Below are 12,524 nucleotides of genomic sequence, written 5' to 3'. Positions count from 1 at the left end.
CTTTGCAGTTAACTACACAGTTGGCTGAAAACAATCAAAGGGAAACTCCTTCTAAGGTTTTATTGGGTATCTTCTGTCTTTGTTGACATTACTTTAACTAATCACAGACTTGTGAAAGGAAAAAATTGCCGCAAAAAGCCTTGCCTCCAACCTTTGAAGTAAAATATAAACAATCACAGTAAATTTGCTTTTTAAATCCATTTTTAGCTCTAATTAACTAATTTAATGCACTTAGACATTAAATTACCTAATTCGACAATATTTAGGCGAGAAAATATGTTTTTAAAACTATCTAGCACTAAATATTCCCGGGAAACTCCACCTTCCTATAGTAAGTCTATGGAAGATGTTCGTGCTGTTAATTTGCTTTAAAATTTTTGTCAAATAAATTCATATATATTTTGAATACATTTAATTATTTTACAAAAATAAGACAAAGCCGTGTCAGTCGTACAGCTGACTAATTGGTGTCGTTCACGATAACAATCGACTACTCTCCCAGCTAAGTAATCAGAGACATAGTATGAATAATGGCAATAACTTCTCGCCTGCTCCAGGTAGAGAGCTGCAGTTTGTTTTGTTTAAAAGAGGACAGATGTTTCTATCTAATAGATGTACAAAGTTCAGCAATTCCCTGTAAATGAATTTTTTTTTCTTTTGTTCATAAACTTATTATTTTAAATATGTATAAAACTAAAAATTAAACAATCGTAAACTGTAATATGTTTTTAATCAAACACAAAAAACAGATTGAATATAGCGCGATACTGAAACGAAATATCACAATTTAAAAAATTACCTAAAAAACGCAAAAATGCGCCGCGTAACAAATTCCACCTATTTACTTAATGCTAAAGGTTTTCAGCATGGAGTGGGTTAAGAAGGGATTTTTTAAAATTCCATGTGAGAGAGAGTTAAGGATTACCCTGAAGAGCTTGGCTTCTACTGTACTATTTTAGATGCGGTTTTTTATGTTTCTAACTGTGTTTTAGTAGGGTATGCCATGAGAAATTCAGTATATTTTTTATTTTTATTTGTAATATGAATTTATTATTTATACCAAGGAATGACACTGCTGCTGCTAGAACACCCAGTAGGGGGGGTGTCCCAGGCTACTCATGTTAAATAAATACAATGCAAGCAGACCAGACTGTTATAGTAAACAACATAAAAATGTAATATTGTATTTGGACAAATAGATGAAATAGTAAAAAAAAATTTTTACATTATTTGTTTATAGTTTTACTGTTGTTAGATACAAATTATCAATTATTTGAGCAATTCCATTAATAACTAAAATTTATCTATTAAATAAATAATAAACTTGATAATCACTAACCTCTTTTAATTAAAAAAGTCCATAGATTTCTCAATAAGTCCTGTATAGTTCTTGTTTCTTTAGAAAAATTATATGTATTTACAGATGTGAATACTTCAATAAGTCTCAATGGGACTGCTAATGGAATTGGATTTGAAACTTGCCCAACCAAATACCTGGAATGAGTCAAATTTAAGAATAAATTTAAAATAAAATTTTGCTTAATATTAAAATATTGTAACATGCTACAATATTTTATTACATTTTAACATAAAATATTACACATTAATGTGTAAATAATCAATATAATTTTAGAAAAATAAATTTACTCCTTTCACAACTTAAAATTACATGTTTTAAGAATATTTTTTAACATTTAACTAAAATTCCAAAATATTTTTTCTATTTAAAATTTTCAGGTTAACTAATTCTTACCTCAAATTTAGCATTAAGAGCTTCTGTATTCTTGTTTTCCAATGAATAGAATCATTTAGTAGCATACTTGCAATTAATGAACTGTTTTGAAGAGTTATTTGACTAATGCATGCCTAAATTTAAAAATTTATTATGTTAACATATTTGTTTTCTATTAAATCAAGTAATGTATTAATTACTTTGTTATAATCTTCATAAAAATTTGTCATATATTAAAAAATTACTAAAATATCAATTATTAATCATTAAAATACATTAAAATTTTAATTTATTACATAAATTAAATGTGACATTTGTAATATTAAAATTTCTAGTTTTTCATCTTGTCTAACAAAACTTTTTTCTACTTAAAAAAATTCTCTCTCATTGCCTATTAAGAGTAAGAATGAAAACAGTTTCATTTATGATACAATCTTAACTGAAAATATTTTTAGTCTTATCATACACAGGTTAAAAAATATAACTTTTTAACACAAACACCCTACAACATATATAAACCAAGATTAACATGCGGCATAAGCAAAAAGTAACTAATCCACAATTTAAAACCAAAGCACTAATGAGTGTAACTTCAATGGAGATAAATAGTAATGATACAGACTGATAATATTGAATATTTAGAATGACACAAGTGTCATAATTTTGAAAATGCTATGTCACATGGTTAGAGATGTGGTTTTGCAAAGAAATTCAGGTAGTTATTCAATTTTTGGGGTCAAAAAGGTTCATACCATCACATACTTTTTGCATTAAGAATTTAAATAAAAAATTTTAATTCCCACTATAGTAAACAATAGTAAAAATCCAGCTGGCAGGATTTTTTATCTGCTTAAACACTCACCAAAACAACAAAAATGTTAATATATTGATCTTGATAAAACTCACAAGAAATATAACAAACTAATGTTTGACACTGGCTGACTTTAAAGTGCACGGGTTCATTGACCTGCACAGGTATGATGCGGAAACAGATATAACTTTCTGAACAATCTTTTATATTTATGGGTTTTAATTCTTAAAAAAATCTCATCATCTTGTAAACATATACAAATAATGATATTTATGCAGGATGTCCAAGAGTTATGCACAGTAAAAAATTTACAATATTAAAGTTATATGTGCAGTATTGCATACGAGATCTGTGTATGCAATACCATAAGATCAATTGTTCAACTGGTAGCAAATGGAAAACTTACAGATCTTGTATGCATTATTCTACATATAACTTTAATGCCATTACAAATTTCTCACTGCACAATAACTTTTCAGACCCTGTAATATAAAAAGTTATAATTCATGACATTTGCATTACACACAAAACACTACAAAATAATATCAGATTGAAATTTCTCATTTTATATAAACTAAATGAATTTTTTTTATAGACTAGATAAAATATTTTATTTAATTATTGTATTAAACAATTATTATTATTGAAATACTTCAGCTAATGTTTAATTTTGAAATAATTTTTTTTATATGAATTATTCAAATTTTAATAATTCTCCCCCTCTTGAATTGTCATTTAGAAATTCTTAAATGACAATTAAAGCTTATCAAAAATTGTTTTCTGCATACAATTTAAATATATCTATAGAAGCTATAATATTTCGGTTTATATTAGTTTTTTATATTACATTTCGCTAAATTATATTTAGTTTAAATTTACTATTTTTAATATAGAATCTGTGCTTTGCTCATTTAGAAATTAATTTATTTTTTATATTTAAGAAACTAAAATAATAATTGAAAATAAATATAAAAAATTGTTTATATTAACTTACCAAACGTTGTGAATCACATTCTTCTGTATAAAAATAAATAAACTTTTGCAATAATTTACCTATTATTTTTATTTTTTCTGATGATGATGTAGTTACATTATAGTATTGTAGAGTATTATCAAATTGATTTCTTTCATTAATTTTCTGAAAAATAAACAACAAAAAAACTTATTATGAATAATTTTTATATAAAATTTTCTTAGTCTACATTTCTGTTTTAGTTATTCTCACTTGTTATTTTCATTTGATTATTTACAAATGTTTATACAGTAGAGAGTCGTTAATCGGATCGCTGGTAATTGGAACAATTTTCAGTCAGACTGTGTCGTGCTAAATTGAACGTTTTTTATACTAGATTTACTTCTAAAGTATAATTTTTATGTTTTTACATTCTTCAATATATTTATTTTGTTTGTACAAAATGAAGAAATAATTTTTAACGATACGATAGCCTCGATTATTATTATAAAAATTTTCGTTAGGCTTAAAATCGACGAAAATTCAACACGAAGCAACACGCAACGGAGAAAAATTTGAACATCGGACAGGTTAATATATTTTTTCATACATAATCGGTAATCGGAACAAATCACTAATCTGAACAACCCCAGTCCCCACTGATTCCGATTCTCGATTCTCTACTGTACTTTCAATATGATAAAATTAAAAGAACTTTTCTTTTGAATTTTCAATTTATATCTGATAAATTATTCAATATGTTTCTTCTTGTTTTCATCCAAGAAAACAAAGAAATGATAGAAATAAGAATATACAACTATTTTTAAATGTTGTTTGATCTAAAACAAGGCTGACATAATACAATATAAAGTTTATCTTAATAATATGATTGATACAGATATGTTTGAATTGTAATTATATTTTTAGAAGCATGAACAAGCGTGTATATTAATCATATTTCAAAGCATAACACTAAAATCTTAATAAATAAGAATGGTGGAGAAACTGTTGCCTACAGATCATTTGCATCCTGTATGATGATTTTCTGTGGGTTGTGAGCAATTATAAATTAATATTATTACCGACCACAACTGAAAAACTCCACTCAATTTCTTCAAATCTATTTCTTGCATTCTTGTTCATAAACCAAAATCTTTTAAAAATATGTACTTTAGTTTTTCAGATGAAATAAACACAAACTAAGTTACAGTAATACCTCGGTTTTTTTTTACTTTGGTTATCGTCAGTTTCAGTTTTTGTTGATTTTTTTCACGAAAAATTTGTCTCGGTTTTCGTCGACGTGCTTAAATGACCTCGCTGCTAATTTTTTAAAAATAAAGGGCGACCCATGCATTTTCTGACTCACCCTGCAACGGCCCACCATTGGTCAATGGTTCCGTTCCCCGAACACTGGGAGTTCGGTCGTGGGTTCACACTTTGTCAGGACGGGCTGGCCAAGTGAAGTTTTCCAGGTTTTCTCCATGTCTGTAATGCCTGAATAGGGGCCAGTTACCCTTAAACGGACCTCCTGGAAGGCATTATTCCCCACGATAAACACATACAACTACTATTACATGACATTTATGTCCCACTTTACCACGGGGCAATATAGGCTAGAAGCTCATGTCCAACTAGCTTCTACAAGACAAGACATTACCTCGCATGTCTAGTCAAACAATTCCATTGCTTTTATCTTAATGCTAATTATCTTATCTTTTATCTTTATGCTAATTATCTTATCTTTTATCTTTATGCTAATTAGTCTTTTATATTAATTTCTTATTGCTTTTAGTATTTAACGCTATATTAATTTTCTATAAAATGTATTTTTGGTGTGTATTTTGGAGTGTCTAGAACGAATTAATTGGATTTACATTGATTCATATGGAAATAATTGCCTCAGTTTTCATTGGTTTCAGATTTTGCCGATTGTTTTCAGATGGATTATCAACGAAAACCAAGGTATCACTGTATTTGAAAGTAAAATAAATTATGGGAATATTTTTTATTTATTAAAAGTTAATGATACTAAAAGACAAAAAAATAAGGTTTTTTTAAAAATTAATTTTGAATGCAGGAAATTTTATTAAAACAATGTTGAGTACATTTTTGAGACACTCTGTATAACTTTGTTTTAAAAACATCTAAACATTGTTTAAATAAAATTTCCTACATTCAAAATTAATTTAAAAAAAACTTATTTCTTTGTCTTTCAGTATTATTAACTGTAAATAAATAAATAAAACATTTATTCATTTATTTACGATGATTTTTCTGCATTTCTCAGAGCTAACAGCAACTTTCTTGATGGCCTGCAGAGAAAAAGTTCCCCCACCACTACTCTAATACATAGATGACAGGTAAAAAGTAACTGTATCAATAACAACAAGCTATTTTTACAATAAATGTAAAATGTTAATTTTGCATAATTATCAAGTTATATGTAGATTACTAATTGACATCTTTTAATAATTTTCAATAACTTTTTCCTAGCTACATCATACTTCATCTTATGTTTTTATTACTATAAATTATTTGTTTATTCATAAAACATATTAAGATACAGAAATATCTATTATCATAAAAAATTAAATTTTAATCTTTTCATAAAAAAGAAAAAAAATGAAAATAAACACACAGATTTAAAACTACTCTTGCGGATAAGTGAGCTTTCTGTTATGAATGTTTTCAGCCTACTTTTTCAGACAAAACCTTAGACCAGAACATTATAACCAGAAGGATTTGACTTTCAAACGGTTCACCTGAAGAAAGTCTTAGAAATAGACCGAAACTGTTTGTAACAGAAAGCTCACTTATCTGCAAGTCCAGTTTAACATTTGTGAGTTTATTATCAGTAAAAATTGACTTAAATGAATTACTTTCACTCACATTATGCTTTCTACTTAGACATCCTCTAACAAATGCCTGTATTTTAATAGTGGCAGAGATCTTCTTTCGAGTAATCTAAATAAATATCAAATTGAAAAACATAATAAACACTATACTATACAATTTAAAAAGCAATATAAAAATTTAAACCATTTCAGCCATTTAACACTGTCTTCACCTGGCATTAGCAAAAAACAAGTAAAAACAAACACAAAAATTAAATTAATTATTTTAAAAGAATTACTTAAAGATAATTTAATGTAAAAATTCTATTATTTTTTTCAAGATTTAAATATTTTTAATTTTTAAAATTTTTTCTTAGTTGAAAATAAAGGAAATTCCTTTAATAATTAAGTTAATTTAATATTTCCTCCTATTATTATAAACTTGTGTATCAGCTTAGATATTTAAAAGAGGTTTTATATACAATTTATCATATGCATACAATGGCATCTAATTTTTTGAAAGAATTTTTAACAAAAATGTTTACCTCTCTTTCTTGTCTTTCAAGTGCTGCTTTTCTTAATAATTCTTCTCGGGGAAGCTATTAATATATTAATAAAATATTTTTAAAATATTTAATACACAGATGAGATAATTTTTAGCAAAAAACAAGAAATTTATGATTCATATTAATTACTATATAAATGTGAATTTAATAAAACCTTAAAAAAAATCATAATTGTCATAACTTATTAAAATACATTTAAATTTTTCCCCATAGTCTTATGTAAACCGAATTTTAGTTTTAATAAATCTATAGTATGAATTCTTTAAATTCAATATAAACATAGAAATAGTTATAATTAAAATCTTATTAAAACTATTTTTCAAATAAACATGAGTATAAGTTCTGAAGAAACTGCAAATATAAATATAAAACTTCAACAATAAAAATTTTTAAAATTATAAAGGTTTAAATGAGTAAATTAAAAAATAGCTATTGCTTTTACTCAAAGTAAAAGTTATCATTCAAAATACAAATTATTATTATAACATATTACCACCACCTCCTTGAATATTGAATTTTGAGTTGCAAAGTCACTGCAATACTGTGTTTCCACGACCACTGCTTAATAAATAATTGTAATATTGATAAGGACAACACCAAAATTTTGTATAAAGAAAAAGACATATATAATAGAAAGTTTAAAGAAAGTTTTGCTATAATTAACTCAAAAAATTGTATAAACAAAAATACAAGTATAAATATTAATAAAAACTGGTTAAATATATTATAAATTTTAATATTAGTTAAAAATACAATAAATCTCAATATCTTACCAAAAATACCAGCTAGGGGGCTCACTTCGTTTCAACCCATGTAGTTATGCAAATTTTAAATGTCGCAAAACCTAAACAACGTTCAACAGAGGAAAGTTCAGACTAAAACTTATACCCAAAGTTGGTCTACAAATTTGTCTTTTAAAAAAATTTTCTGGATCCTGTCTCAACATAAACGAGCCAAAAGTGCTCGAACGACCTTTGAAAATGTACTGTGTATTAACCATCTACTAAGAAGTACAAGAGAACAACAAAGTAAGAACTTGTCCCAGTTTTATTCACAGTTAATGTAAATTTATTGTTATATTAAATAGTTGTACTTTTTAACTCAAAACAGATGTAAAAGAATTTTATAACTTTTATCCTCGAGTTTGTAATGTCCAAACTTACCGTGTACAAGTGCCATACTGGGGGAAGAACTGGTATGTTATATACGTTTAAATGTTTATATAACTTGTCGGTAAAAACGCTGTATACATTATTTTATATTATTTTAGTTGACTGATGAGGGGCATAAGGCCCGAAACGTGTACCGTATCAACTAAATAAAGGTGGAAAAAAGCCAAGTGGTTGTTATTAACACGAATTTGTGTTTGATACTTCGAAGAATAATACAACACGGTTTCACAAAAATCATACATGTTTATATTATCTTATTACACTGTATTTTATTATTTTCACTTTATTTTATTTCTGTTTCCTTTTGCTATTATCTTTGTTTTCTTATTGGTTAATGTTTTATTAAAAATTTACACACACAATCTATTTGCTTTTGAATCTTTATACCGGTACATTCAATTCAATTATCATGTTTTTCATATTCTAACTGAGGAAGATCCATTAACTCTAAGTCAAAACATTTTTATGTTATTAAAAATAGTTTGCAGGATTCACAAGATGTTTTCTTTTAGCATTACAAAATTTGTATTGTTATAAAGAATTTAATTTTCTGCTCGTTCCTTAACAACAATATTCAAAATAAACTCAACCTTACTTTAAAATGGCCTGTTTCTCTAGTTTGTGTCCTGTATTTTTATTTAATAACCATTAATCTAAATTAAATAAAATTTCTAAATATATTCTAGAAGAAAAATAAGAAATTTTTCATAAAAAGAACAAAATCACAATCTAGCATAAAAATATTTTTATTTGCTATGCATTTCTAAAAAGTATTTATCATCAGACTTTTATAACATATTAATTAATGAATAGCCTACATAACTACTTAAACAATAACCTTGTTAGAATATATAAAATAAAAATTATGCATATGAACTGTAAGGAGTCAAGTCCGAACTTCGTATTTATTTTTGGGGTTTTATTTACTTCTCATTAGTATTTGTTGTGGAAATGTTTTGCTTTCTTAATTAATTAATTAAAGGATAAAAGTTCCAGACCCAATCCAAATGAAAATTCAATTAAAATAAAAAACATTGTATAAAATGTAAAAAACAAAACAGTTAAAAGAAAGTCAACTTTTGTAAAATAAAATGTGTGTTAAAATTTTAAGTGTGAAATAAAATTTATTTTTCTGCTATTTCATTCTAAAAATGCAAAATAATACTTAACAATTAATATATGTTATTGTGTTATTCCTTCTCCAACTATTTTTATTTCCAATGTTAAATTATATTTGTAAAATTTAAAAAGTAATAATTAGTTTAAAAAAATTGATATTAGAATACAATACTGAGACATAATACAAAAAAGAAAAAAAAAACAGCAAGCACAATATAAATAGAAGAAAAAAAATATTAATCTTTTTAAGTTATGGAATAGTTTTAAACTTAATAATTTTATTTTTATAATTTCACAATTATAATTATCAGTATAACCATCATCTGGAACGTCTGAACACGTACTTTAAAAGTTAACTGTTTAAATCATTATCTGTTAGCAATATAGTAGTTTAAATTGTTAGCATTTCTTATTTCAATTTTATACTAGCTATTATTAATGACAATTTTGTTAAACTGAAAATAGCAAGCAAACAAAAACTAGCTAAATTATTATAATTAATAAACAATCAATTTATACATTTTCTAAAATTGTTTTAACATCTCCTTTTAATGTAAAATTCAATAAAACTACAAATAGAATCTTCACTAATTGTAGCCTTACTTATTTATACCATTATTGTATATTCAACTGTAGCATCCTAGGTTAATGTGAGCTTAGGTATACAAAATGGCGGCACTTCCGATAATCTCGAATGCAATGACTAAATGACTTACAAAGTAGAGGAAGCTGCTGACGATTGTGTCGTGTTATGCAAATTAATTTTTGAAATGCCCCTTGTGAGGAGACACGGTAGGAGAATTGTACATTTTGCGTTAATACTAAATTTGAGTTTTTTAAAACTCCTAATTTTTCAATTTAGTTATTTATTAATAGTAATTTGTTAAAAATGGGATCATTTAATATTAATTCCGAAGCATTTTGAGCTGAATGCACCTCTCAATCGTTTTTTCAATTGTTCGAGTCTGACTTTTCCAAATTGGGTATTGATACCCGAATTGATAAAGGTTTTAAATTAGCAGTAACGTTAGGAATACAGCATGTACGGGATGTGTGTAAAAAGTATTCTAATTTATGTAAAATAATCTATCGAATTGACAGAGAATCATGTGTTATGCGATGCCAAACATGTAGAAGCAATTCTTCAGCTTTTGAGGGAACGTTTAAAAAAAAATGCAGTAAAATCTCGTGAAATTGAATTTTTTTGTTTATGTGGCATTACATTGGATTAGACTGTTCTACTACAACTGCTGCCTTAGCGTCACGCATTTCTAATCGAGCTGGAATAGACTGGTCAAACCACATCCGTTTTGTAATGATGGTTGCTATGCATAATTTAACTACATTTAAAATTGGCGGGCCAAACAAAACTGTAGAAATAGACGAAACAGTCATATGCAAACGCAAATATGAAAAAGGACGGAAGTTGAAAAGTACGAAATGGGTTGTCGGTGGAATATGCAGAGAAGACAGGAACTGCTTTATTTGTCAAGTGAACGATCGCTCCGAAATCACTTTAAACTGGATAATTTCTAAATTTGTTAACTCAGGGAGTACAGTCCTGACCGACGAGTGGAAAGGCTATATGCATATAGACGATCTGCATGGAATCGATATTGAACATAGAACAGTCAACCATTCAGAAAATTTCGTTAATCCTACTACTGGTGATCACACCCAAAATATTGAAAGACTCTGGGGGTATTTAATAAATAAAAAAAATCTGCCGAAACATTATACCGACGATCTATCCGATTCGTACATGTATGCATTTATGTACAAGAAGTTTTTAGATCGGCCATGTAAGAAACCCGGCGAAAGGTTTTATATATTCTTACAACATTTAAGAAAGATCTTTCCGGGATCTGGCAGATTTCCCGAATGGAAAGAACCGGAGACTGTTCCTGCCGCTCCTGTTTGTATTAATAAGAAAAAAGTGAAAAAGGAAACATGCAAGAAATGTGATGTTACAAAAAAAAGCAAAAAAACCACTAAGAAGAAACGAAATCAGACCGGTCCGTCAGAATCAACTGTTGTAGAAAACAAGCGTCGGGGAAAAGAAGCATCTTAATGTAAGTAAATCTGTTTTTTCAATTTAATAATTACCTTTTTACATAAAATAGATTTAAAATAGGGATTTAGTGTTTAATAATCCGCGAGGCCTAATTTGCATAAACATTTTCGCCGATAGTTCGTAATCAAGATGGCGGCCAGAAGTGCCGCCATTTTGTTATACCTAAGCTCACATTAACCGCATCCTATTATATCGAAAACAACTGCATTCACTAAAATCTGTTTTGTAAACTAGACTTCATAAAATATATTAATAATAGTAAATTTTAAAACTTTTTATAACATAAAAACAGCATAAATTTTCCTATCTAATCAAAGAAAACAATCAAAAATTAGACAGCTTAATGAAACGACGTACAAAAGTTCAATAGTTCATAAAATAAATTACTTGCCTTTTTGCTTGCTCCACCCAATGATTGTTCTGGACGTTGACGAAATTCACCATCAAAACTATACATCATAAATTTAAATCTAAAATTGAAATAATTAAAATTAATGTTTATTTTCTATTTTAAATGGGTTTTAATAAGAATTTTAAATTTTTATATTTAAAAATTCTCCTTACATTTACTAAAGCTAAAAGAGACAATAAAGATCCAATGCATTTTAATTTTTATTCTAGACTCATTGTAGCAGGTTAAACCTTATTCTTACCTATAATGCGTAAACTGTAAATCAGTAAACACAACTACGGAATGATATCTTAGTATACTTAGTATTGATTTAGTGTTTTACCAATATTATAATGAACATAAATGATTAATATTGGTGAAACAATTGGTATAAGTTAAAAATAATTATATGTAAGCATAAAATAAAATATCATTACTGATGCATAATATTAAAAGAATCAAATTATTTTTTTAATTCATAATAGAGTATTTTATTATGAATGTTATTCAATTCAAAATCATATATTATGCAGATATTTTTCTATAAACATACTGTAAATGCAGGCATATAAATCAACCTCATACTTATATAAATACAATCAATACTTATCAAATTCAATCAATTATCTAAATATTGTGTCAGATTTTTCCAGTTTTATTTGTGCTGAAAATTTAGTCACTTATCAATGTAATTTGATAAAGAAATAGACAGTGACATTTTTGAATTTTTACCAAACCTAATAATTAACTGATTAAACTTCCAGAATTTCCAAAATCCAAAATTTTTACAATTGAAAATTCAATTAATTATCAATGCATTAAATTAGCAAGCATTACAGATTTTTTATTTCGGATAAGAGCTCTAAGAAAATC

General features: G+C 26.6%; 1 protein-coding gene and 1 long non-coding RNA gene across 2 annotated transcripts in view; one reads left to right on the top strand and one right to left on the bottom strand.

Moving 5' to 3' along the window:
• LOC136984034 (ubiquitin-protein ligase E3C) overlaps nt 1–12,524 on the bottom strand; it is a 50,919-nt gene that overhangs the window by 25,717 nt on the left and 12,678 nt on the right. The window contains exons 2-7 of the mRNA XM_067280949.1: nt 11,652–11,730; nt 6,875–6,928; nt 6,385–6,459; nt 3,538–3,681; nt 1,754–1,866; nt 1,340–1,494 (exon numbers count right to left, since the gene is read on the bottom strand). Of these exons, the coding sequence (XP_067137050.1) occupies nt 1,340–1,494; nt 1,754–1,866; nt 3,538–3,681; nt 6,385–6,459; nt 6,875–6,928; nt 11,652–11,720 (610 nt within the window). The 5' untranslated portion in view covers nt 11,721–11,730. The remainder of the gene's footprint in view (nt 1–1,339; nt 1,495–1,753; nt 1,867–3,537; nt 3,682–6,384; nt 6,460–6,874; nt 6,929–11,651; nt 11,731–12,524) is intronic.
• LOC136984068 (uncharacterized) lies at nt 7,887–8,220 on the top strand. Its single transcript, XR_010882146.1, has 3 exons — nt 7,887–7,923; nt 8,006–8,090; nt 8,166–8,220. It is a non-coding gene; the product is annotated as an uncharacterized lncRNA (long non-coding RNA).

This window comes from Centruroides vittatus, unplaced genomic scaffold, assembly GCF_030686945.1.
Source record: "Centruroides vittatus isolate TY-2023 unplaced genomic scaffold, ASM3068694v2 contig_900, whole genome shotgun sequence".
NCBI lineage: Eukaryota > Metazoa > Arthropoda > Arachnida > Scorpiones > Buthidae > Centruroides > Centruroides vittatus.
The sequence above is the reverse complement of the archived record's forward strand: the minus strand, read 5'-3'. Positions and strand labels throughout refer to the sequence as shown.